Source organism: Phialemonium atrogriseum (genome assembly GCF_030411735.1).
Source record: "Phialemonium atrogriseum strain 8032-3 unplaced genomic scaffold QBC33scaffold_22, whole genome shotgun sequence".
Lineage (NCBI taxonomy): Eukaryota > Fungi > Ascomycota > Sordariomycetes > Cephalothecales > Cephalothecaceae > Phialemonium > Phialemonium atrogriseum.
This window is the reverse complement of record NW_026848159.1, coordinates 394,770-420,224: the sequence shown is the minus strand read 5'-3', so window position 1 is coordinate 420,224 and position 25,455 is coordinate 394,770. Positions and strand designations below refer to the sequence as shown.

The following is a 25,455-nucleotide window of genomic DNA, read 5'->3' as shown; positions in this document are numbered from 1 at the left end:
CTTCGTGGCTATCCCACGGAGAAGGTACGGTTGGGTAGTAGTGTGTATTAATAGCTAAGGAGGCACTCCAGCAATCCGCGTCCGACCTACAAAAGTGTGTGGTACCTTACTACGCAGGGTACATCACCTAATTATTATGTAAGGTAAAGCGGTACCTATAGCCCCATTGAAGACAGCATCCATTGGTCTCTCCTAGGTACCTCTCTTTCTCATGGAGGATGGAGGCTGGCTACGGACATACTCGACGCCCCGAGCGTGTCTCTCGACTTCAATTAGGTAGGTACCTACCTAGATAGATTTCGGTCGATCACGGCGCATGGCATTCTTCTAGATGCTGTTTACATTAACGAAGCCTTCCTTCGGGTTGCAGGCGTGCGGGTCACTGTTTAGGTACGTTTTCGTTGACCGCGAAACAGCGATCTAACAGCAAAAACCTTTCATCAACCCATGCAGCTTTCGGGGAATTCTGACCCTTGGCCTGGGTAATTAATTCGCTGCAAATCTTTTGATTCGCGGCGGAGGTCGCTTCGGCCATCGCCTCCCCGACCACTATGAACCGACATATGTTGGCAGAGGAACCAGCTAGGTCGTTACGGTGCAGACGACCTATGCAATGCCGGACGGGAACTGTGGTGCGTGGTACTCGGCCTGGCGTGCTCCAACCCTTCGACCCGGCGCTACCAGTGTCGCCCTCGCATTCATCCTCTCTCCTGGTTTCTGCCATCGGCTCTTGGAACCGCTCGGTGGTCTTGGCTTTCCAGGTTTGCGACGCCCAATTCCCCGCTGCATCCACCTTGCTGGCCCCCGGAATATCGAAGCCCGTTGGGTGCGGATATATTGAGCGTGTTACGCGTTCCTCATTTTCGTCCCGTCCTGGCATGCAGCCTTGACTCGTTTCTGGCCCTCTGATTTGAGCAACAGGGCATAGCTCCGTCCGGCCATTGGCCCAGTCATCCCAGAGGCAAGTTCGCCCCCCACGGGTCTACACCTGGAAGTGCAAGCACTCTATAACGTATTTAGACGCTCCCTGCGGCCGAGTGGCCCTCGGCAAAGGCTTGGTTGTGTGAAAACAAGCATGCCTAGTTTCAGTCTTCATATTCCCAATGACAGGGACTGGCGCCCCATTCGTCATTCGAGACTACAGAGTAGGAATACATGGCCACGCCTGGGTCGAAAGTTGCTCAGCCGGCGATCACTACTTGAGCGGCGGAATCTCGAGCCTTGCCATATCTTCCTCCCCCCGGCAGATTTTGACCCTCAGGAGTCCGGTGTCAGGTACGATCGGAGAATGAAACGCTACTATAATCAGTCGGCTTCTATCCGCAGATGACAGTACTCCACCTCGATCTGGGTTGGGCGTAAGTGTTCCCAAAACCTATTGGCTACGCGTCCCTGAACTTCCCGCTCGGTGATAATCCATCTGCCGCCAGGCGATATTTTCGCCCCAAAGTCGGTATTTGTCAAGGTTGCCTGTCCGCGCGGGCACTGTCTTGAACCTGCTCTAGAACATGCTCTGATGGTGTGCCGGAAAGTGGGTTTGAAGAAACTCAGGTGCCGAGATGATCGTCAGACAGGGGCACTTGCCGAGCAGGGTTATCCAATCTGGATCTAGGGCCGTCATCTCCGTCCGCGACAAGTCCGCCGATCCCCGGTTCACCATCTGCCTACACAATGATTCCGGCCTGCACGCACGTCTCCTGCGCTGTCCACTAAGTCTCCTTGCTGGTCCCTGGTCCATGATGAAGCGTCCAGTCGAAGTGGCAACGAGGTTTCCCGAATACGGTCTCGTATCGAATGCCGTGGCCGTTCCTCGGGCATGCAGGAGTATTCCTTGCCTCACTCCATGCAAATCAGTCAACCGGCATGAGGCCCCGCGCGGTAGTTGTTGCCTTCTCGAATGGAATGGTTATCGCTGTCGTGGTCTCCTGGTCCAGGCGTCCCTTCCACGATGGCCCATCTCTTGCGTTGACATGCTGATCTAGCATTTCCTTGGGATCAGGGCTCGTCGGTGTCGGCGTCAGCGTCTCCATCCCAGCTGATATCCATCCGAGTCAGCACATAGATGCCTCGTTAGGTTTTGTCTCGCACTGCTTTGACCGCCGCACTACCCGGCTCTGCCATGCGCCATGTTTGCAGACGCCGGTCCAGTTCCCGACTCACCCACTGCGATGTGACTCCTTTCAGATGCTCATGGGTTCATGGCCCGTTGTTATCCACACAGCCCGCATATGGATGCCGATATGCCAAAGCTAGGTAGGTCTGTCGCACGCTGAGCCGTGAGTATTAGTCCGCCTAGGCCACGACTGTCGATGGCCACTGGGGATTCGATCTGGGGATTTCGGTCTGTCCCCATCACCGCCACGCTGTCGCTCTGTCCAACGAGTTCCTCCCGTGCACCGCTAGTCCCTTAAAGGCAACAGGGTTTGCGATAAGGGGATCGAGAGCCATGGCACTCCCGAAGATTTCTTCAGTCGTCTCAGCGAGGCTCGCGGGAGTATTTAGTGGAAGCACGGATCGTCCACGCAGGGTGCGCCATGTGGTTTGGCTTGGCGGTGAGAAAAATGCAGCTCAATTCGTTGACTCTGCAGCTCGAGATCGGATTGCCCCAACGGCGAGGTGCGAAATAGTAAGGTAAGATGCGCAGGAGGCGGCCTTGCGATGTCCTAGGCGGGCCAGGTGCTGCTTAAGGATGTGCTGGCGGGCTCCCTCCTTCTGGGTCTCGTGCCAGATTTGAATGTCTTGCGGCGCCCAAGCACCAGCGCCCAAGTGCCCATGCTACCTGTAGAGAATCGGACGTTGCACGTAACGTAACCTGGCCCTTAGATCAATGGATACCTACCAAGAAAGTCTAAGACCACCATAGACGCATTCCAAAATCAACCCCAAGAGTTAATACCGGCCTTGGCTTTTCAGCCCTGGGTAAATAGATAGGGACGAGGCAAAAAAAGAAATTAGGGTAGAAGGCAGGTTTTGGCTAAAACTGGCCCTTCCGCCATCGCCAGTCACCATGTTACCGCTCTGGGGAGTGTCCCTGACGTTGCCATGACTGACTTGGAGTTGACCTGGAGTTGACATGGAGTTGATATAGAGACGATTGGAAGGGCTCAACGCCAAGATTCGGATCCCCTGACCTATCCAGACAGTCGGGAGACGCTAAGAGGAACTCTTTCCGAGCCTCACTCGATGCATGGAGTTCTCGAGGGCTTGACTCGGAACGGGGGAGACTGGGGGTCTTATCCTCGAGCTCTGATAACTGCAACGCGAGGTGCAAGACAGCAAATGGAATCAAGGCGATAGGTTATCATCCTTATCTGGTATGCTGTCGCCAGAGATGATAAGGTGAGTTCTTGGCACGGCGATCAAATTCCAAGGTTGACCCCAACCCATCCATCAACCGTAAGAAGGTGCACCCTGGGTACCTAGACAGCCCTACCTCACCGGGTGCGGGAAGAGGACCCCAACAAAATGGAACCGTTCCTGCTGCGTGCAACTATTCAAGCGAGACAGCTACCTAACCCATGGTGCTACGATCTATGATTTAAAGTTTACCGAGAGTCTGAGACGGCTGGGGGGGTGGTGGTGGGGGATGTAACGTTGTCAGATGGGACCGCAGTTTCAACCACCTCTGCCTACCTACTACCCTTGGTACCCTACTTAAATACCACGAGCTGGACACGTCAAGAGGGCCAGAAGCAGGAAAGAGTTTTTCAGCGGCTCAGAAGACCATCAATACTCGAATTTTCGCCTTCGCAGTTGGCCGATCTCAGCTTCTTCAATCTGCTCGCCGTCCTGGAAGAAAAAAGGGGGAAGGGGGGGGGGCTTCCAAGATGGAAAAAAAAACCAAATGAAAGGACTGGGATTTGCTTGAGAAATGGCAACTAGGACAGTTTATTGCGAAGCCTTCTCTTGTGCGATATGGAACTAGTTTAGGTAGGTACTCGTGTTTGGTGATTGACTGACGTGACGAAACGCGCAAGGGTCGTATGGGTATCATCGTTCCTCCCAAATTGATACGGCAAACGAAATCAGAGAGAATGAACAGGTTTTCGCCGCCCTAGGAAGACTTGGGCAACGAGGACGGCCCACCATCCCCGCCATGGCTCATCCGTAGGCTTTCCTCCAGGGCTCTCTTCAGGTCCTCATCGTCGTCCTCGTCCCCGCCATGGGGCCCCCGACTCACGGCCTTCCCCTTCGATTTCGAGCGCCGGAACTCCTCTTCGGCGAGGCTCTGTTTCAGGACGTATTCCATGACGATCTCCTCCTCAGTCTTGGCCCGCTCCGTGTGCTCGCGGTGCGCCCTCTCGGACTCCTCGACTGCGCGCCGCAGCTCCTCGTCATCCTCAGCCAGCGGGGTGGCGGCATTGTCGCGCTGGAGACGGGCCTTGGACTCCTCGATCGCCCTCTGCAGCGCTTCCTCGTCCTCCCGGCTCGGGGCGTGGCTCCTCTGCGCCCCTTCCGCGTGGGCCGCGAGGCTCTGCCTGACGGCTTCCTCGATGAGCGCCTGGTACTCCTCGTCGGGAACGTCCTCTAGGTCTCCGACGGCGGAGTGGAGCGGCGTCGCGGGGTCCGAAGTGGGAAAATCGAGGACCGGTTCCTTCCAGTCGGCTCTCTGCTCGGCGATCCTCCTCATTTCCTTGATGCTTGCCCGTATCGACTGCTCGATCCGCGCATCTTCCTTCGGGTCTCCCTTTGATGTCTGGTTGACCGATGCGCGGATGGCCCGCTCCAGCTCTTCATGCTCCAGTGCGCTGCTTGAACTGCTGAGAGGCGTCTGGACGCCTGATGCCTTGAGGTCGGATTGCTTCTTCTTCCATGCATCCTTTTGTACGTGCAGCTTCTTCCTCTCGTCCATTGAGAGGTTTCGGGTATGGAGCCACCCAGTCTTAGGCGGGCCATCGAGGAAATCGAGATTTTCTGATGGCGATTGGTCTTCCTGGTACTCCGATGACCTCTTCTCTTTCTGCTTTAGGTTATAGAAACCTTTCAGTTCGTCCCTCCTTGCTTGCCAGCGAATGAGAATGTCCTTCTGTTCTTCAACCGTAGACGAGTCCAGCTGCTGCTCGCCCTCTAGCACTCTCGACGCGATGATGTAGTTGGTAGAGCTTCTCCGGAACCGGTTGCGGACCTCGGCATGAACACCCTGCATTGTGTAAGCCGGAATCGCCCAGATCGCTGCCGCGGGCTTGAGCACCAAGCCCCCCACGCCCTTGCCGAAGCCTTTCAGGAGCCCCACGCCCCCCTCCTTTTCTGCCCCTCTCAACGGCTGGGTCACGAGCCCGGAGATGCCGTCGTAGAAGCCCAGCCCGAACTCCCTTCCGGCGACCTTCAGCCCGCTGGCGAAGTCGGTCACCTTCTCCGGGGCTCGGACGGTGTCGTCATTGTAGAGCTTCGGCGCGTTGCGGAATCCCCGCGCCAGACCCAGGCAGAAGTTCATTGGGCTCTTCATGCCCGTGGTCACGATGCGGCCCACTCCTTTGCTTGCGAATATCGCCGTCTCCATACTGACTGGGTTGACGGACATAGAGTCGCCTTGCGACGCTTGCCTGGATGGCGGGCGGCTTCTCGAGGGGCTTGGCGCGGAACTGCGCGTATCCTCTGGCGACAATGTGGCCTCTGGCGACGTTGTGTCTGTGAAATTCGTGGCAACCGACAGTGTGGATGCCCCAGGGGCACTGACAGTGACAGAAGGCGCCGGAAACGACGACAAGCTGGCAGCATCAGACCTGTGATCCGGTACGAAGGACGCGGAGCTCGCGCCGGCAGTGGTGATTGAGGCGGTGTCGTCTGTTGATGCCTCCTTCTTGGGCTTTCCGCTACCCTTGAATATCTCTCTGGGGAAATCGGCTACGGCCATGGTTATGTCCCCAAGGTCGCCGACTAAAGCTGAGGTAACCGCTGAGATAGGATCCCAAGGTTGGCCTTCGGTATGGTACTCGATAGAGCGATATCTAAGCAACCAGTTGTTAGCATCGCATTTGTTGGCCATATAGAACACACCTGCTTACAGCTTCATATCCGAGTACCTGGCAAGGCCCTCTTTCACCAACACCGCGGCAGCCAAGGTGCTCAACCGTGTCTGAGTCCTCCTAACCCTCCACACGGCCACGCGACTCGGTGCCAAGGAGCATCTCATATTGTCAGTATTTAGGAATTCGTGGAAACTCTTCCCTCCCATGTCTACTCCCCTTTCCTCCCTGATCTTCTCGCCGAGTTCCCTGGCGCGAGCTTGAGTTTCAGGCCTCAAAGCCTCCTGGATCGCGGCAGCAAGATTCTCTGCCGTGAGGCTGGTATAAGGTACCGGCTCCGGTCCAGCCCCGGCCCTGGCGATCATCGACCCCCAGAAAGGCTGGTCTCCGAAGAAGGGCACCACAACTGTGGGCACTCCCAGATTGATGCCCGCCGCGCTTGTTCCCGCGCCCCCGTGGTGGACGACGGCCGAGACATGCTTGAACAGCCAGTCGTGCGGGCAGTTGCCAAGCATGAAGACGCCATCAGGGAGGCCAATCGAGTCCACCCCAATACCTCCCCAACCCTTTGAGACAAGCGCCCTGACTCCGGTAATGGAGACGGCATCAAATATGATTTTGGTGAGCGCGTTCGGGTCATCAACGACGATGGACCCGAAGCCGATGTAGACTGGCGGAGGCCCCGCCTCAAGGAATGCTGCAAGTTCGGGATCGGGGGTATAGGAGGACGCTAGGTTGAGGAAGTAGAAGCCTGCGATGGTGATCTCATTCATCCAATCGTTCGGCTTCGGTATCAGAGCCGGTGACCAGCAGTAAGTAGTCGGTATCCTTAACCGCGTGAGCATGCCCGGGGCCCAGATCAGAGAGAGGGGATCGAGGTCCAGGACGCCTGTCCGGAAGCGGTTGATCACGTCGCCTAGACCTTGCCAGGTCATCATCTCAACCATGGCATACGAGACGTAATTCGTCATGACAACATCTGTATTGCTAGATTGGATGTTTGCCAGCGGATGTGGAAACGCCCTGGTTGGTGTCCATGGCATTCTTGGAACAGACTGTCAGATATGATATTATTCTAGTGGGCGAACTGATGTAGAGGAGGACTTACGTGAACATCATATGCAGCGGAATCCCCAGCTTTTCTGCAAGGTGGATATGTGCAAAGCTGGGTGGGTTGGCGATGATCGCGTCCGCCACGAACGGCTGTCCCTCGGAGGTCCCTGATGGGAAATAGTTCTCACCCACCGGCTCGTCAGGTCGATGGCGTGGATGGGAGGGCCCCAGTCCAGTGCCGGCTTCGACGCAGGACCTCCAGCAGCCAAGGAGCATCTCCTCGATGCCCTTCCGTCGTTTAGTAATCTCGCCGCTCTTCAGAGCGTCGATACCCGGCATGAGGCCGGGGTTCTTCACCATGAAGGCCATGAGTTCGGCAGGGTCGCCGCCAATGCTGAAGAATTCGAGCCCGTTCTCCTCGACAAACTTCTGGAAGGTGGCGTGCGTTGCAAGTCGGACCCTGTGGCCGTACGTGTCCTTCAACACCTTCCCCAGCGCAACGAAAGGTTGCACGTCGCCGCGCGAGCCCACGATCTGGATGACGACGTTCAGCTTTGGCGGCGGCGTCTGTCCAGGCAGGCCACCGAGGCTCGGAGGGATGTATGCCGGCGGCAGTGGCCCCAAGGGCAGCTTTGCTTCGGGCGCAAGCTGGTTCCGCAAGGTCGGGGCGAGCAGTTCGGAAAGCCGCCTAGTTTTCTGGTTGATATTGATGTCTACCCGACCGTCGACTTTGCATTTTAAGGTTAGCAGCTACACAGAGAGGTTGATCTGCCTGCCTCTCTCCTCACCTGTCACAGCAGCACCGGCTTCGAACCCGGCCTGTGAAAGCTGCAATTGGTCGTGATGCTCGCCGTAAGCGGGCGGCGCATCAAGCTCAGCCCCCAGATCCGGGGCGCGGAAGCCGTCCGCAACCCACATGTCCGAGGTCTCTATCTGATATTCCCCACTCGGAGAGGGCACTCCGGCCCGGTGTGTCTCGACCATGGTGGCGTCCTGCTGCAGTTTCAAGCTTTCAACGAGGCCCTTTCTCATATGGCATAGGTGGAACAGGTGTTCAGGCTGTCAGTGCAAGGACTCTAAAGCTACGAAATGCGGAGAAATGGAAAGACGCGCTAGCTGCACAGAGAAAGGGAAAACAGAGCTTGGTATCAATAGAATCAAGACACGAGTGAGTGGCGCTATGGATCAATCACTCGTGGAACAGTTGAAGTGACGAAATGGAGGGGTCGAGGGGTTCCGCAGCAATCAAGGTAATGGAGCTGAGCAATAAACAGGTACTTCGATTGGAAAGTCATGTGCAAATAACCTTGGAAGCGATAAGGATGCACTAGGGGCCTAATGTAAGAAACAGGCCCTTTTATACCTCCCTTGATCTCTTCCAACATGCAAGTAATACGGCTCGTTAAGCAGAGGAAGTCCCGTGTAGGGGCTGAGGTAGGTAGGTAGGTATTGGGTATTGGGTAAGGGTACAGTGGAGAATCATGTGAAAATCATGCCTCCACAGCCACTGTCGTCAGCGGTTGAGCCTCGTCTCGCGCCCTAGTTGGTCTAGACGAGCCGTTGTTTAGGTAGCGTATCGGCAACCCGAGAGCGAGCTCGCATTCGCATATTCGCATATTCGCATGGGGCTCTTGGCTAGAGGCACTTAACTTGCGGATACCAGTCCCACAGACCAACCCGCAGAGCCGGGTCTCCGTGAAATGACATTGTACTAAGAACTCAAGTAAATAGGCAAGGTGGGACTTGTAGTGGGCAACAGTCCATTGCAACGCCCCCCACGGCTCTCAAGTTGACCATCAGGGAATATAATACAAAACGCTCCAGAGCGGGATACTGCAGATCCAGCACTGGAAGGCGAAGATAGGTTTCGCGCCCAGTTAAAGTGTTTTTGGTGTGTCCCAACACCCATCTTATTGACCGCCACGGTCCCACCAACACGGAGTCGGAGCCCTTGGTATGTATCGAGAGCAGCCTTCTCCTTGTCCGACTCCTCGCCTCCTCGCCTCCTCTCGAATCCCTTCCTGAAGTCCTCAACTCTCGACCCATCGCCACCCATTTAGCCTTAAGCCTCCTAGCTCGAGAACCGACGAGTGATCTTGGCGATGACTATAGGTAGGAGAAAGCCATCCCGTCAGCCACGGATGTTTCCGCCATCCAAAAGGAGGGAAGCCATCTCCGATCCAAGAACTTACTATGCAGCGCCACAACACTGAAGATAAACACAAGCGAGAGCACCAGCACGACGACGGGGTCGACCTTGAGGCCGGGCGACTCGTCCGTGTACAGGCGCAGCATCGTGCTGCTGCTGCCGCCCGCGCCCGCCGCCCGCGTGCTGCTCGGCCGCGCGTTGGCGATCTTGTCCTTCTGCTCCGCCGCCGCCCGCCGCCGAATCGTCGTCCGCGCGCCTCCCGGCGGGGGGGGAGGCGACGACGGCCGTCCCGTGCCCGCGCCCGACGCCGATGCTGTCGGTGGGGAGCCCGATCGTGGAGATGCCTGCGGTTGCGTCGCGCGCTCGGGTTAGTCCAAATGCTGCTCACTGTTGTGTTTCTGCTGCTGCTGCTGCAGAAACGGTGGCCGGCGAGCTGGATGATAGGGGCATCGTTGGGGAAGGAGAGGATCTACCGCCAACACACAATTGAAGGAGCTGGGAGGTGATATCTTACCATCTTTGATGAGTATTAGAAAAAGGGTAGAGAGACCGAAAGAACTCGCTTTGTAAAGAAGAGATAAGCACAAAGAAGGAACGAGAATTTGTAACGTTTGATGGCGTGGAGTTTGGGTCTTCGGAGGCAGATTGGAGATATTGTTCTGGTCAATTGAGGCCACGATTTGGAAGTTCCGTTGCTAGGTTCTACACCCCTGTAAAGCTGGGGGGAATTTTATTTTGCCGGCATCCGAACCCCATTTTACTGGGGTGCGCAGCCCCTTGGGGGTGTGGAGACGCGACAAGGGGAAATGGACAATAAATGGACCGCATCAAGGATTCAGCGTGGAAGCGAACTCTCGGAGCCACACATCCATGCAGTTGAATAGAACCTAGGCGTCTGTCTACTGTCTATACGGATTATAACGACAGCCGCCGTATTCTGTAGTCGTACTGATAATGCCATGGGTATATTGGCAAGGCTGTTGTATCAATATTTGAAACCTCGACCGAGGGTAGCCTATTGCAGACGCTCTCTGTCTCCCAACCTTCCAACTGATTCGAAGCTCCTCACTTGCTCCTGCGTGCCAACATGCTCAAAAGACCCAGCGTTTAACTCCCCGCCAAGAAAACAATTACGAAAAGGGGGGTTGGGATCATAGTTTGCCCTCCCCGGCTCCTGCTCGCAGGAGCCTCGATATATGTATCGCCAACGGTGTGCAATGGTTGTGGACAAATTTAGAGGAAAATTCACAAATGAAAATGACGAGTTCGCCCTCTGAACTGGGGCATCCTCCTGTTTGTCGTGCGGAAACAAGCCCACGGTACTCCCCCTCTCCCACACACACAAGTCTTGATGCCTGGTCTGCTCTGATGATGGGGACTGGCGCTGCCGGTGGGTCGACTTATGCAACTCGACACAGGTAGCTTTGGGTTCCGGCTCGCTCAAAGGTTTCCCTCCCCTTCTCTCAGACACTGCACGCTGGTCTCTGGCTCAGCCTCCTGCGGTCTTGTCCAGCCGGACTGCATCCTGCTTACAGAACGAGAACGGCCTTGAAGCGGGTGGGACGGCTCCGGATCAGCCCTGCTACTATTTATAAAAATATTAGGATAGTAAGGAGCATCTGCGCCTTGTCCCCGACAAAGCCCGATCGAAAACGCCGTCCGCTATGGTGGTGGTGGTGGGCTAGGCAAAGGAAAATGAGGGTTTCAAAGAGTGACATCGAGAACTAAGCTGACGTCCTGCACATTGGAGCCAGCGAGGTCCTCGAGGACGGGGATAAGATCTAGCAGCTCGTTGTCGTGGGCGTCGGAGAACCAGCTGCTGATTGGAACTGCGTGTTGCGGGTGGAAGATGTACGAGGTGGGCGAATTATCGATGATGATGGTGTCCCTCAAATCTCGGCCGACTTGCGAAAGGTCCTTGACATAGTTGCCCTGGTGGTTATAGCAACTCTCCCTGAATAGCCTATGGTGGACAACCTTATGGATATCCAGCTGATCAAGCAGGGGATCGCCGTACTGCGTTGCGTCAAAATTTCGGTCACCACACGAAATCAAATCGGGAGGGTTACGGACCTTGGAAACCGACGCAGTGAAGACAACCACTTCGTAGAGTTCACCCACTCGCTTCATGAACTGGTCGACGCCTGGTCGCTTGATCACATAGACATTGTGGTAGTTACCCTCGATCTCTACCGGGATTGTGAAGTCCGCTTGGTGAAGGATCTGCGTAAGCCGTTGTCAGCAAACTATCCTCAGCAGCTTTTGAGAAAGGACCTGCTGGTCGCCTACCTTAAACGAACTGTGGACAAGCGTCTCATCCAGATCCAGGACGAGGCACTTCTTTCCCGTGAATTCGGGGGCTTTGGGAGGTAAGAGGAACTTTTGAGATTGATCGGGTGCGAAATCAATTAGGCCTTCGTTGAGCTGGCTGCCGGGCGCATTTGGCACGGCCGGAATAGGACCGAGTGGTGGCGGCGGTACGTTTGTATAGGTCTCGTCGGCATTTCCTGCAGTCCCCGTGCCCGGCTGTCTGGCTTGCTGCTTTGACGCGGCTTCGGCATCCGGCATGGCAACATCGCCTTCGGCATCCCTATCAGCTGACGCATCCTCTGCCGGTTCGGGAATGCCCGAGTGTGTCGCGTGAGGTGGTTCTACTGTTACGATGGGAGCGGTGGTCCCCACGAGCGTGGTCTGCTTCGAATCTCCATCTCGTTCGCCGACTGTTGACTGGTCTTGGGTGCTCGCTCCAGATACCCGCTTGCCAGGCTTGGCGTGTTCTGTCGTGATCTGGGGCTGCGGCTCCTTTTCGTAAAGCTGTGTTTTACTGTTTGACGGTTGCTCTGATGGCGTGACCGTCCGCCGACTGGCTGTCATCGGTCTGGGCGCGAGTTTCTCTACCTTGTGACTGGGCTGATCATCATTAGGTTCCAGGCCGTTAGCGTGGTCGGGAACGCCGCAGCAGTTGAACAGGGCCAATATGCCGCCGCTCTTCTTCTTCTTCTTGTGGGACGCAGCCGCAGGAGAGCTGGGTTGCGAGTTCTCCGGGGTGGCGGTCGGTCCTGTTCCGACACCTGAATGGTTACTAATTGCGCTTCCGTCGCGGTATTGACCCAACGTACTTCCTTTGGAATCCTTCGAATGCCCATCGATGCTGTCTCTCACATCGCCAGCCGTGGCTCCACTCAGTCCCGTGGAAGTCGGCGAGGCTTCAATTCTTTGTGATGACGACCTCGACGGTACGTGCAATAGACCTCGGCCTTTATTGGTGGCAGTCCTGTCTTCGGGCGACAGTAGTTCTTTTTCCTTCGAGCTCTCATCGGCCCCTTGGCGCGTCTCCTCGATACCGTGAGGCATATCTTTTATCGGGGTATCAGGTTTGCAGTTTAGAAGTCTGTCGGGCACAGCAGTTCCTCCTCTGACAATAGGGTTAGCCGTTGAGTATTGTAAATTGATCCGTTGCAAGGGCAATGGACACGTCGCCTCCGAGCAATGGACGTGTAGGGAGCCGAGGTAAGCGACGGGAACCACACGCACGGCGAGTCGCGGGGAACTTGTATCCCATCCGGCAGTCCAATTATCAGACCGAGGGCATTGCGACTTCGCATTTCCCAGAAACACACCTCTATCGGGGCCATAAAATCGGGCGACAAATATGGAACTGCACCCACCTGGCTGAGGGACTCGGGAATCAGCCTTCTCGACGCGGCCCAACCCCGTTCTCGGCGGCGTACGGCCTTCGAAGGCCACCTCGCTAGGACTCCACCACGGATCCCAAAGCTTCCCAGTTGTTAATCAACAGAAACAGGGCGCGTTTTCCAATGGCTCTGGTTGTGGAGCTCTTTGGAAGTCGCGAGTTTGGCCCGAGTCGGTGAATGTGACATGCAGTTGAGTCCGAGCGATTGGCAGAGCGGAAGCCTCGAGTAGATTCGGGTGTCTGGAGCGACGCCGCGGATAGATTTTAAGCGGGATATTGATCGGGATCTGTAAATGTGACGATGATGGAAAGAAGAGGTTGATGAGAGACGTATTGCAGAGGCTGAAGTTGGGAATGGCAAGCGAGATGATTTGACTTTAAAGATGAATGGGGGGGGCTTGAGCAGCGCGCAAGACAAGGACTAGGGGGTGCTCAAAGAGATTAGCCAGCGGGAAGAAGATGGGCACCAGATGGAGTTTGATAGTGCAAACACCTAAAATTTGACTAATTTGCTAACACATCTTATCGTTCTGCAAGGTTCGGTCCCGCTGGTACCTCACAGCAGCCAAGCTAAATTGGTCCACACGCCTCCAGTGTCTTGCAACCCGCAGGAAGGTAGGTAGCTTGTACTCCTTACCTTGTGGTTAATCTAGGTCGAAGGGCAGCTCACAATCACATCGGCTTGAGCCACATGACCCACACCGGCGCTAACACCCAGCGCTAAACACCCCGCGGGCAGACCCGACGCATACCCTTGCACACCCTCTAAGCCCCTCCGCTACAGGTGAGATGGATATACACTACAGTGGCTAGAGAGATCGACTTCCTTTTTTTTCCCCGAATAAAATTTCTGGGCACGGCCGTCAACGGGCTTTCTCCGAAGACTGGGATGGCCGCCATGTTGCTCGTCCCCGGGCAGAGGGACGTGGACGAAGCTTCCTGCGAGTGCATCAGGCCAGCCTCGCGGATTCGCCATGTCTTCCAAGCGCAGGGCGACCTCGGCCGTCGAGGGCGCCACCAAGGCACTTATGGCCTCTAGGGCCTCCACTTCAGGGCCAGCGACGCAGCGCGGCGATAGTAGCGACGACGACTCTCAGGAGCTGAGCAACCAGCCGAACAAACTCAATAAAGCCATCGCCGGGGACACTCAGACATTCGACATCAGCGCTTTCCCATACCTACTCCCGCCCAGCATCGTGGACACAGCCTCGGGCTTCCTCCAGCCCAAGCAGGAGCGAGACTTCACCACCCTCCCGCTAAAGCCCAACTACCACAATTGGCTGCTGCGGATCGATGGTTGGTGGGGGTTTGGGGGGGGGGGGCTCATCCTCGAGAGCTTCCACCCGCTGGCGCCTCGGGTGCAAGACTTCCTGATTACGATTGCCGAATCAGTGTCATGACCAACCTTGTTGCACGAGTACCGACTCATGACTCACAGTCTGTATGCGACCATCCCGATGGGCCTAAACACGAAAGACATCGTAATGCTCTCGATCGATTCCTCAAGAACCAGATGCCTCCTAATGTCGTCGAGTACATTATGCGCTGTGGCAAGAGCTATGGCAAGGTGAAGATGGTGTTGAGGGATAAAAAGTACTTCGTCGAGACGGCGGATCTAGAGGTACTGCAGATTCTGCTGAAGGATGCCAGTTCAGGGCACCCAAGAAATTCCCACCACAAGCGCTCCGACCATGGCCGGACTCACCATCGCCGGAACGAAGGAGGCTGCCGGTATGCGCGAGGCCGCAGGGCTAGACAAGAGCAGACTGAAATGGGACCAGACGGGACAAGATCCCACGGCAGAGAAGGTATACGGTGCATTAGGCGAGGGTGGTGACGATGGCGGTGGTGACGACGACGAACAAGACGCCGTTCATGCATTCTAGATCCAAGATGACAAAGTCGGTACGGTCGCGCAACGATGCCTGGCATTACACTACCCTGCGCTTGAAGAGTACGATTTTCGAAACGACCACATCAACGCCAATCTCGAGATCGACCTGCGACCGGGAACTCAGATCCGGCCCTACCAGGAAAAGAGCCTCAGCAAGATGTTCGGCAACGGTCGCGTCAAGAGTGGCATCATTGTTCTGCCCTGCGGAGCCGGCAAACCTCGCGTTGGTGTCACGGCGGCTTACACCATAAAAAAGGGAGTGGTTGTTCTAGCCACTAGCAACATGTCGGTGATACAGTGGAGGAACAAGTTTATCAAATGGTCCAATATCAACCTAGACAACATTGCCATCCTCTCTTCAGACAAATAGAGTCGAGATGGTCTTCTCGTCCAAGCGGCAGGCCTTCCTTGTCGACCAGGGCTACGCCTTCAAGGTGATCACGCAGCTGAAGCACATGGAGAACATGCCTCACCTAGCCTTTGCCACCCCCGAAGCCAGGCGCGAGCTCCTGCTTAAGGTCCTGGCCGACGCCGAGAGCAAGGCGTGGAAGAGCGAGGAGAAGGAGAGCGCCGGCCTCCTGGCAGACGGAACATGTTTTACGGTCCGGATGGCAAGCCGTTGCGCAAGGCGCCGAGGAGGGCGAGCACGCTGAAGGATCTCAGCGGTGGGCAGGGCATGTCCTACGTCGAGCAGAACAGGAGTGCGATCAAGTCGATCAAGGGGAAGAAGGCCCCGCAGAGCGCCTTCTTCCGGTCGATTGCGAGGGAGAAAGAAAGGCGGCAGAAGTTGGCTGCTCTCCCATGGACCCAGCGAGTCTCCCATTCCCCCGGCAGCAGCCTACGAGTCGCCCATAAACTCGCTGACACTTGTTAACGCCCGCCTACATGCTATAAGACATTGGCCGCCGGTCAAACCCCGGAGCCCGGGCCGGCCACCGGGCCATGCTCATCACTTTCCCTTCTTCCGCTTCGTCTGACCCCAACACTGGCAATCCTCCAACATTCCCCACCCCCCGGTGCTCAGCCCTCTCTCGTCATGGGAATGACAGCTCAGACAAGAATTTGCTCTGTGAAGAACCCGCTTAGCACCATTAGAGTCCGCGGAGACACGGCGGCTGCTAACGATAAGTCTTAGAAAAATTGACCTTAACTCCCTTTCGAGAGACTCCATCGTGGCGCGGCCTCCATGCCATCGGCCAAGGAGCTCCTCTGCCTGAGCTCCTCTGCCTGAGCTCCTCTGCCTGTTCCCGACGGCACTTTCAAGACCATCGCTGACGAAGACGAAGCTGGCTACGAGGTGGTCGAGCAACCCTACCAGCCCGCTCCGGCGGTCTCGTCCCATCTAACGCTAGCCTAACACGGCAAGGCGCCTTGCTCCCGCTCTTCTTAGTCCCACCCGCCGCTGACTGACAGTTCTGCAACCAGCAGCGGCAAGTGACGCTCGATAGAGCTGCATACAAGTGTAGTGTGCAAAGAAGTTGATGTTGATACCATCCGCGGTGGAAGTCTCGTAGCATGGCCCCTTCCCAGTCGCCAAATGATATGCCCATCCGTTCTTCCTGCACAAGGGCTTCTCTGAATTGCGGCCAGTGGTTGGCGCATTGCATCTACGCATAATGAACCTTGGCTCCTGTTTCAATCATCCTAGTCACGAACTGACTTGATTGCTTGCCTGCCCAAGACGAGGTCACCACCGCGACCCAAAGTCGCCTCGTCCGTCACTTTCCCATAATAGCTAAATCATCTGTCTGATTGGCAGTTTGGCTCTCGCAAGCCCACTCACCACATTGACAGCAAAAGCTGGGGCATGTGCGAGGCGGTCGTGATTGGGTGTGTTACCGCCCACCACAGTGACTGGTCCATGCATCGAGTGGACCATGGCGTCCACTGGCGGCCAGGCCCGCACAATCCTCCTCCCGCAATCTGAGGGTAGCACAACGGACACGAGTTTGTGATGTGGACGCGCGCACTTGCTTCATGTACAGGAGGCGGGTGGCTGTTTGAGGTCAAACCTTGGACCTGTACGGAGTAATTAACTGTCCGTAACAGAGAACAAAGGCACGGGGTTATCCTAGCTTGCAGCAAGTATCCACAATACCCACAATATTCCGTACAGAGTGCGCATTATGTGGCTGATGAGGTCGGGTGTCCTGAAAGTGGGAACCATGACGTTTGCCGTGACTGGTGTCAATGGGCCTACCAGCCTCGGGATGTCTTTCACATGCCGTCGGTGACCAAGTCAACTCCACACTCAATACTGGACACCTCACTTAGACAAGTGTATCCGTAAGGCGCTTCAAGTCCAAAGTCTATCCTCACTTGGTTAAGCTCAACTGCTTCTTTCCAATTCCCTACGAATTCGTAACTTACAGCCGTTCGACCAAGTCCCTAGCGTCCATTGTGTGCGACTCGCATCCTGTTTCCGACCCGCCCACTTCCAGATGGAATAGGCTATCCAAGGCGCGGGTTCTGGTCGGACGCTCTCGAACGAGTCGAACATGGCGGCGCAATCGAAGCTCGAACTCCGGCGCTCGGCGGCCGAGGAGGCGATTGATGTCTTCCTGCGGAAGTATGCCGAGCTAATCCGCACACGACTCCGGAACACGACTCGGACGACCCGCCTCCTAGCAACATTGGCGCTCGCGACGTCTGTAATACTCGGCGCCGTTGGGGGTCAGAGATGGTGGAAGCGCCGGCACGTCGAGAAAGAGCAGGGCCGGAAGCTTGTGCGGACCAATTCCTGGCTGCACAACAAGGACGGGTCGCGAACCATATACGTTCCCTATAAGGATGGCACATCCAAGGTCGTCATCCACGGCACCAAACCGCTCACCTTCGAGGCGCACCGGCGGCTATTCTTGAACCCTCCCCGCGTCTCCGGCCTCAGCGACGGCCACGTCCCGTCCACGCAGACTAAACCGGGGCTCAACCTCGCGTTTCTGCACCAGTTTCTCAGTCTCATGAGCATCATGATCCCCCGGTGGACGAGCAAGGAAGCCGGCCTGCTCGTGAGCCACGGCGCCTTTCTGCTACTTCGCACTTATCTGTCCCTCGTCGTTGCGCGGCTGGACGGTGAGCTTGTTCGCGATCTCGTTGCCGGCAGAGGCAAGAACTTCCTATGGGGGATTGTCAAGTGGTGCGGCCTCGGCGGGTTCGCCTCTTATACGAATGCCATGATCAAGTACCTCGAGTCCAAGGTCTCGATTGCGTTCCGAACTCGCCTGACACGCTACATACACGACCTATACCTGAACGACAACCTCAACTACTACAAGCTGTCAAACCTTGACGGCGGCGTGGGACAAGGGGCAGATCAGTTCATAACCCAGGACCTCACCTTGTTTTGTGCATCGGCAGCGAATCTCTACTCGTCGCTGGGGAAGCCGTTTGTGGACCTCTGCGTCTTCAGTTATCAGCTGCATCGGTCACTCGGTTCGTTGGCATTGACCGGCCTGATGAGCAACTACTTCCTCACAGCGAGCATTCTCAGGCGGCTCTCGCCCCCATTCGGGAAGCTCAAGGCTGTCGAGGGTCGCAAGGAAGGCGAGTTCAGGAGTCTGCACGCGAGGCTGATCGCCAACGCCGAGGAGATCGCCTTCTACGGGGGCGCGGACATGGAGAAGCAGTTCGTAAACCGCGAGTTCAGGTCTCTCAAGAACTGGATGGAGGGCATCTACATGCTAAAGATTCGGTACAACATCCTGGAGGACTTCATCCTGAAGTACAGCTGGAGCGCCTACGGCTACCTGCTCTCGTCCCTGCCCGTGTTCCTTCCCGCCTGGGGGGGTCTTGGCGGCGTGGCTGAGCTTGCCGAGCACAGCGAGAAGGACGGCCGCGAACGGGGCCGCATGAAGGATTTCATCACCAACAAGAGGCTCATGCTTTCGCTCGCCGATGCGGGCGGTCGGATGATGTACTCGATCAAAGACCTCTCGGAGCTGGCCGGCTACACCAGCCGCGTTTACACGTTGATATCGACGCTCCACCGGGTCCATGCGAATGCTTACTACGTCCGCGGCCGTGAGAATGAGCTGTACTCGCTCTCGGATGTCCAGGGCACGATCCAGAAAGGCTTTGACGGCGTACGGCTGGAGAACGTGCCGGTCATCGCGCCGGCGCTCTGGCCACAGGGAGGGGAGGAGCTTATTGAGTCGTTGTCCCTGATTGTCAGGAGAGGGGAGCACTTGCTCGTAAGTGCCGCATCGCTCGTGATGCTGGACAGACGTGTCTAACATGATGTAGATTTCCGGGCCAAATGGAGTTGGCAAGAGCGCGATATCGAGAATCATCGCCGGACTGTGGCCCGTCTACCGCGGACTTGTCAGTCGTCCCAAGGCCAACGGCGAGGGTGGTATAATGTTCCTCCCGCAGAGGCCGTATCTCAGCATCGGGACTTTGCGAGACCAGGTCATCTACCCTGATGGCGAAGCAGACATGCGGGAGAAGAGGAAGACGGAGAACGATCTCAAAGTAGCTCTCGAGGAGGCGCGGCTGGGGTACCTCCCCGAGCGCGAGGGAGGTTGGGATACTCGGAAGGAGTGGAAGGACGTCCTCAGCGGCGGTGAGAAACAGAGGCTCGCAATAGCCCGCCTGCTCTACCACGAGCCCGAGTACGCGTTCATCGACGAGGGCACCAGCGCCGTTTCGAGCGACGTGGAAGGTCTGCTGTACGAAACTTGCAAGGAGAAGGGAATTAGTAAGTTGCAACAGCAAACCACCCATCATGCCCTCTTACATCCGGCGACTAACACTGATGTAGCACTAATTACAATCTCGACGCGCGCGTCTCTGAAGAAATATCACACGTACAACCTTGTCCTTGGCCTGGGCGAGAACGGCGACGCGTGGGAGTTTGAGCGCATCGGCACGGAAAGAGAGAAGATGCACGTCGAGAGAGAGCTGCAGGAACTGCGCGAGCGGTTGTCTCAGGTCGAGAAGTGGAAGGCCCGGCGGGAAGAAATCGAGAAGGAACTAGCTCAAGTCTGGGTAGAGGGCGGAGAAGACCTCGCCCCGCCACCTTATGTGGGAAAGGAGAAAGAGGAGGATGACAACGTGGTGGTAAAGAGGGAGGACGAGGACGAGGATGGGAAGGATGGGCCAAGACAGGCAGTGGCAGTGTCTGAATAGCTTCAACCAGCACTTTGTCCTCGGATCAGTCCACACCCTTAATGTTGTCATAAAATACAATGTGCCATTTTACTGTCTCTTTGCCGGCGATGCCCTCTGAACGATGCCCAGTCTTTAGAAGTTGGGTAAGGTTCCATATTTGTGAGCCTCCATTCCCCTACCCGGATCAGAAATAAATAAATAAATACCCTGCGAGTTGCCGTCTCATTTTGAACTGATGGCCATGGCTCCGTAGCGCAGCAGTACCTCCTCCGTGAGTATCATTCGCTTCCGGACAACGTACAAAAGCACGTCCAAATAACTCACGGGTGCCTGCCTTCGCCGGTATATGCCTTGGGGCCTGCCCTAGGCGCTTTTCAGTTTCCTGGCTTGTCAAGAGCATAGGAGGTTAACTACTATGGTAGGTAATTTGGTAAGGTAGTTTCTCATTCTTTCTTTTTTTTGTCCTCCTTATTGGGGTGGGGGGTTCTGTGGAAATGTGGAAGTGATGAAGGCAACCACCGCACAGATGTTTACGCACTTCCGTAGACTCTCACGAAAGCGGGAAGGACCAACCAAAGTTGGGCTGGTTTGTTTCCCAAACACTACACTACATAACACTAATTTGTAAGATTACCGTAAGAAACAGCTCAACCATGGCGATCGGCAGCTGGATCGATGCTCCTCTCTTAGCTCCTCTGGGGTTCTCACATTTGGAGACGTGGAGTACAGTAGTAGTGTCCCCAACCCATCCCGCCAAGTGGCGCAAATGGTCCCAGGGGAACGGCATTCCCGGCGGAGATCCCAATCATACCCATACATGTCCCCCAGTGTGGGTGGCACACATTGCACCGACTCACCGAGCCTTGTCCAGCCACGGCTAGATAATCTCGCACCTCCCAAGCCAGACAGACTGTGGACTGCGGACTCCAACAAAGGCCCAAGCACGAGGCCGAGAGAGCGGCCTTCCTCTGCTATCCCACCAAGGAACAATGGATCAATGTAGTCTGACGGAATTGGCGCGCCATCCGTCGACCTCTGCTTGATGCCAAGGCCTGCCTACCTTCGAGCCAAGCAAGCCCGCACCCACCTTCACTTGCGGGCGCGACCTTGGGGGGGAAGAGGAGGACGCTGGCAGCAATGGGGCCCTGGGCTCACACGCGGAACCGGTCCTCGCTCGGTGTCCAGCCATTGCCCAGGATCATTGAGGACGAAGTGTTGCCTCCCGCGGCGCCAGAACAGCAGGGCAGACGACCGCCCACCGCATCGGGTCGACTGTCGCGCCATGCCTCATCACAGGACGCCGGCGCTCCGCCGCCCGGTCGCGGCACAGAAGACATGAACAATGCCCGCCGCCGGCTTAACGCCGAAGGGGAAGGCGGCAAGGACGGCAAGTGGTATGCGGGGCGTCGTGGAGTCTATCGCCTCGCGGTCTTGGCCTTTGTGTCGGTAGCCGTCATTGTCGGTCTCGCCGTGGGCCTGACTCTAGGTCTGCGCAAAAAGTACGTGTTAGGGTTCACATCGGGACAATGCTTCTGGGGTTGAAGAGTCTCGTCGTTGCCAATTTTTCAAACCCCAAGAGATCGTCCCAGCTAACAGGAATACCTCCCCCAGGAACCACTCCGCCAAGGCTTCCCAACCTCCACCCTCGACACTCTTCCCAGCGGGATCCTACAGCTTCACCACGGCGCTGACCAACGTGTCGACGGGCTGCACCACCGACCCCTCCCTGTTCCGCTGCGCTCCGTTCTCCACCTACTCCCCCTCCGCCCCGGACAACTCGTCGATAACCTTCCACTGGACCATCACCCCGCTAACCAGCTACTCCTACGCCATCTCCTCGCGCCCCGACCCCGACCCAGGCTCCGACCCCCCCGTCCCCTCCTTCACCGACCTCCCCCTCACCCTCCTCGACGCAAACCAGTACTCGGAGCGCCTAGTCTTCAACCTCACCACCGCAAAACCTGTCCCGCAACCGGCGGCCCCGGCCGTGACCTGCTGGTTCAACTCCACCGTCATGACCGTCACGCTGTGGACGCGCATGCGCGCGAGCTACCCCGCCAACGCGACCGAGCTGCCGGCCCCGCCCGCGCCCGCGCCGCGCGCCTCCGGCGGCCCCAACGCGCCGCCCTGGCCCTACAAGGCCGAGGTCGCGCAGGCGCAGGCGCACGGCCCGGGCGTGCCGGACTGCAGGGACTCGTCCGGGAGGCGCGTCAACGCGACCGGCGGAGGCGGAGGAGGCGGGGGACTAGGCACTACTGGCGGCGGCGGCGGTGGCGGTCGCGGCGAGTGCGAGTGCCGTTATGCGAATTACGGCCTGGATGATAGCGGGGCCGGCGGCGGCGGGAACGGTACTTCCGGATCCCCGAACGGGACGGTGGGTTTGGGCGGGAGGCTTGCGCGGTGGGTTGTGTGAGGAGCCGCCCTGGAGCTCGAGAGGGAGCCTGGGGAGGCGCTAGGGACTTGGTTTCGAGCTGCACCTCGATCCTTAGGCCATACGTACATAAGTACATCTACACATCCACCCATCGGGGTCGTTGGGCTTCTCTCGGCGGGACCTGAGGTTCTGGCTGCAAAGAAACTCGGACCACATGACCATTACTTGCCCGGAGGCACCTTCGTCACAGACACGTCACCAAATATGGGCGGGTGTGTTGTCCACCAACATTGCAAATCTCCAGAAATCAGCATAGAGGATATATACAGACATACAAAGGAGCGACGAGCATACATATATATATTCGAATTCCATCCTTCTGAAAACCATCCACATTTCTCACACATCCTCAACGAATTTGCCGCATGAAGGCGCAACGCAACATGGGGCGCGAAATCAGGGCAAAAAGAAACCGCAATCGGATTGCCATGTAGTTGGCTAAATACAACACTACAAAAAACACCAGGCCATCCTCGTGGAACTCTTAGTCGTTATAGGGGTCGATCTGTGCACATACGATGTGAGCACGCAAACCACTCGCGAGGGGCAACGCCGAACACTGCCACCACCACCAACTGACCTGGTATGCCGGCCCGACGGGGTCGTACTTTGGCAGCGGCTTCGGGGCCGGCTCGCGGAGCAGCCTCTGCACCCAGGCCCTCAGCTGCTCGTCGGTCATGCCCGGGACGTGGCCCGGGTCGACGAGCTGGGGCCCGCCCTTGCGGTCGACGAGCCGGAGGAGGGTGGCGAGGCCCGGGCGGTCCTCGGGGTGGTGGGCCAGGCACCAGACGACGGTGTGCCGGAGCTCCTCATCGCACCACCAGAACTCGGCGTCGAGGATGTAGGCCCCGTAGGTCAGGAACTTGGTCGGCCCGGCGGTTCCTCCCCCCGGCAGCTGGATCTCGACCTCTTCCGGGACGGGGGGTTCCTCGGGGTGGCACCTGGTGATGCAGGTCCATATGATCTGGTCATCGGCAGAATCGTCAGTGCTTCCATGTTTAGATCCGCCCAAACCGTGCAAAAGCAAACGAGATGGGAGTTCCGGTTTTTTTTTTTTTGGGAAGGGGGACAGTCACCATTCCGGCTTGCCATGTGTTCATCGCGCCACCCATATAATGGCCGGCAACGCGGTCCTCCCTCGTCTTGGCTTCCCTGACGGGGTTGACAAATCTCTCCCATTCGCTGGTGAATTGCTCCTAAAGACAAAGTCATGTCAGTGAGCTTCCCCCACGCCCCTGCGAACGCCGTGGGTGGGGAGTGTTTGTCTCACGGGAGTAAACCAGCCTGTCTTGCCTCGCCATCTCAGGGCCCAGCGATTCGTGGTTGGAAAGTTCTGGCCCGCAACGGCTACCGCGAGGCCCAGGTCCCCAATCTTGAACCCGTCAGCAGACCGCATCGGCCAATCTGAGCAAGACACTCGGTCGGCTCTCACCTTGAGGACGGGCATGTGACTGTGTTCGCCCTGGTCGAAATCGAAGACGATGACTGTTTACCCCCGTGAGCATATGGAGGAGAAGAGCGGGGAGGTCTGTTGGGAGAGGCAGGCATACTGTTATTGGGATCCAAGTCAAAATGGACGGTGGACACGAGGTTAGACACAGGGCTGGGAATCTCTTCCTTCAGAGGGGGACCCCGTGAGTCGTGGGTCTTCGGCAATGGCTGGTGGCGCGGAGGGTAGTCGAGGGCAATGAGCCCCATGACCACTGTGGAGGGTAAGCGAGAAGAGCCGGTCAGAAAGAAATCCCTTTAATCTGTGGATATGATACGACCATGTCTTACAGCACCTAAAGATTCCCCATAGCGCTCTGTCAGGAAACTTTTTGTCCATCCAACCGGCCATCTCCAGCATCTGATCGAGATCTTTGAATCGTCCGAATTCTGTTACCAGAACCTCAGGGCTCGTCCTAGTGAGGTCCATGTCGTCCGGGGCTGGGGCTGTTGGAGCCTCGGGACTTGTCTGTCCAGTGCTCGGCTGGGGAGCAGCAGGGTTCAGTGGAGCTCCAGCAGTACCCGGCTGAGGACCAGGAGCTGGAGGAGTCTGTCCTCCGCCGAAGAAACCTTCCCAGTCGAACAACTGAACGACATGGGGAGCTCTGGAGAATACCTTGAATGTTGACCAGTATATTAGCTCAAGGCAGTTAGACGGTTTACAGAGCTGTTATACCCCTTGCATCATCTTCTCCTGGCGCAAAGCCTTCAACTTATCAGTGCTTGGACTGACCAACTTTGCAACAATGTCCATCGTCTTGCCCCGAGCGTTCCGCACCTGGAACAAGGCCGCCAGGCCCTGGCCGCCAATGCCCAGGGTCCTTTTATATCTCAGCCCGGATGTCCATAAATCCAGGGCCTTCCTGTTGAGGAGGTCCTTGGCGTGATTAAGTCTGTCCCTGGTTCCCGGCGAGTTTCTCTTGAGAGGGTTGAGGTAAACTGGCCCCTTGCGAAAATACAGTCCGTGACGCGCCCTCCTTTTGACTTTTTCGAGCACCTGGGCCGGGTATCCTTCGAAAGGGCCGGCCGGTTGGACAAAAGCAATACTCGAGACGCCTGGCTTGTGAAATTTCCCGACCCTGTAGTCTTTGAACCTCTGATTCATGCGTTTTCTCATCTTTTCAAACCCAGGATTAGCTACCCCTGTCGGGGCTGCAGGAGCAGCAGGAGCAGCAGGAGCAGCAGCTGGGGGTTGGGCCATCCTAAATCAATGGCTCTGTGTAGGACTTTCTGGTAGGGAACGAACAATTTGGTGGTATCGAGAACCGAGGTCTCAGGATGAAGTGGGCATAGGAGCAGTATTTCAGCGGAATAGAAACCCAGATGGGGGTCGAGATAATTAGGAAGGTATTTTATTGTCCTGTTATAGTGCCCAGGGCCAGCCCTCTAAGACGGTTGCGGAACGAAAACAAAGGGAACGTGGAATGCGGACCGCGGTGTCATTATTGGCTTCAGGACCTTTTGAGGTCCAACTGCGATGTTAACCAGGGCAGATTGGGCATACTGATGGCCCCTTTTAGAATGGAGCAAAAAAAAGAGAGAGAAACCACGGAGACGGGGGGGGGGGGGGGGGGGGCCCCCCCCGCCCCCGGGGGGCCGCGGGGGGGCGCGCGCGGGCCCGCCGCGGGGCTGGCCGCGCCCGCCGCGGCCAGCCCGGCGGGCGGGACG

At 56.9% G+C, this 25,455-nt stretch overlaps 7 protein-coding genes across 7 annotated transcripts; 3 read left to right on the top strand and 4 right to left on the bottom strand.

Annotated features, from left to right (window-relative positions):
* Nucleotides 1–4,054: 4,054 nt before the first annotated feature.
* On the bottom strand, nt 4,055–8,003 carry QBC33DRAFT_456466 (glycosyltransferase family 28 domain-containing protein; the record flags this gene model as incomplete). The annotated part of the gene is made up of 4 exons (XM_060424811.1): nt 4,055–5,948; nt 6,006–7,010; nt 7,075–7,747; nt 7,808–8,003. The coding sequence occupies 4 exons, from the start codon at nt 8,001–8,003 to the stop codon at nt 4,055–4,057; spliced, it is 3,768 nt and encodes a 1,255-aa protein (XP_060281071.1).
* Nucleotides 8,004–8,660: 657 nt separating this feature from the next.
* On the bottom strand, nt 8,661–9,922 carry QBC33DRAFT_546242 (Sec61beta family-domain-containing protein). Its single transcript, XM_060428639.1, has 3 exons — nt 9,683–9,922; nt 9,212–9,512; nt 8,661–9,125 (listed from the first exon to the last, which is right to left on the bottom strand). Exons 1-3 carry the CDS (start codon nt 9,683–9,685, stop codon nt 9,091–9,093), a joined length of 339 nt encoding a protein of 112 aa, XP_060281070.1. The 5' UTR covers nt 9,686–9,922; the 3' UTR covers nt 8,661–9,090.
* A 950-nt stretch (nt 9,923–10,872) lies between these two features.
* QBC33DRAFT_580126 (phosphatase PSR1) lies at nt 10,873–12,522 on the bottom strand (the record flags this gene model as incomplete). Its single annotated transcript, XM_060431185.1, has 3 exons — nt 10,873–11,184; nt 11,242–11,391; nt 11,443–12,522. The coding sequence occupies 3 exons, from the start codon at nt 12,520–12,522 to the stop codon at nt 10,873–10,875; spliced, it is 1,542 nt and encodes a 513-aa protein (XP_060281069.1).
* A 1,314-nt stretch (nt 12,523–13,836) lies between these two features.
* Nucleotides 13,837–15,126, top strand: QBC33DRAFT_580125 (uncharacterized protein; the record flags this gene model as incomplete). Its single annotated transcript, XM_060431184.1, has 4 exons — nt 13,837–14,255; nt 14,339–14,483; nt 14,518–14,710; nt 14,756–15,126. The coding sequence occupies 4 exons, from the start codon at nt 13,837–13,839 to the stop codon at nt 15,124–15,126; spliced, it is 1,128 nt and encodes a 375-aa protein (XP_060281068.1).
* QBC33DRAFT_594477 (uncharacterized protein) lies at nt 14,807–15,630 on the top strand (the record flags this gene model as incomplete). Its single annotated transcript, XM_060431785.1, has 2 exons — nt 14,807–15,358; nt 15,430–15,630. Exons 1-2 carry the CDS (start codon nt 15,134–15,136, stop codon nt 15,628–15,630), a joined length of 426 nt encoding a protein of 141 aa, XP_060281067.1. The 5' UTR covers nt 14,807–15,133.
* A 1,321-nt stretch (nt 15,631–16,951) lies between these two features.
* Nucleotides 16,952–22,500, top strand: QBC33DRAFT_496846 (ABC transporter transmembrane region 2-domain-containing protein). Its single transcript, XM_060425580.1, has 5 exons — nt 16,952–18,946; nt 18,999–19,452; nt 19,516–19,865; nt 20,916–21,370; nt 21,477–22,500. Exons 1-5 carry the CDS (start codon nt 17,255–17,257, stop codon nt 22,276–22,278), a joined length of 3,753 nt encoding a protein of 1,250 aa, XP_060281066.1. The 5' UTR covers nt 16,952–17,254; the 3' UTR covers nt 22,279–22,500.
* Nucleotides 22,501–22,783: 283 nt separating this feature from the next.
* On the bottom strand, nt 22,784–24,904 carry QBC33DRAFT_561531 (uncharacterized protein; the record flags this gene model as incomplete). The annotated part of the gene is made up of 8 exons (XM_060430140.1): nt 22,784–22,804; nt 22,880–23,263; nt 23,376–23,495; nt 23,570–23,671; nt 23,732–23,784; nt 23,850–24,002; nt 24,079–24,403; nt 24,521–24,904. The coding sequence occupies 8 exons, from the start codon at nt 24,902–24,904 to the stop codon at nt 22,784–22,786; spliced, it is 1,542 nt and encodes a 513-aa protein (XP_060281065.1).
* Nucleotides 24,905–25,455: the final 551 nt, after the last annotated feature.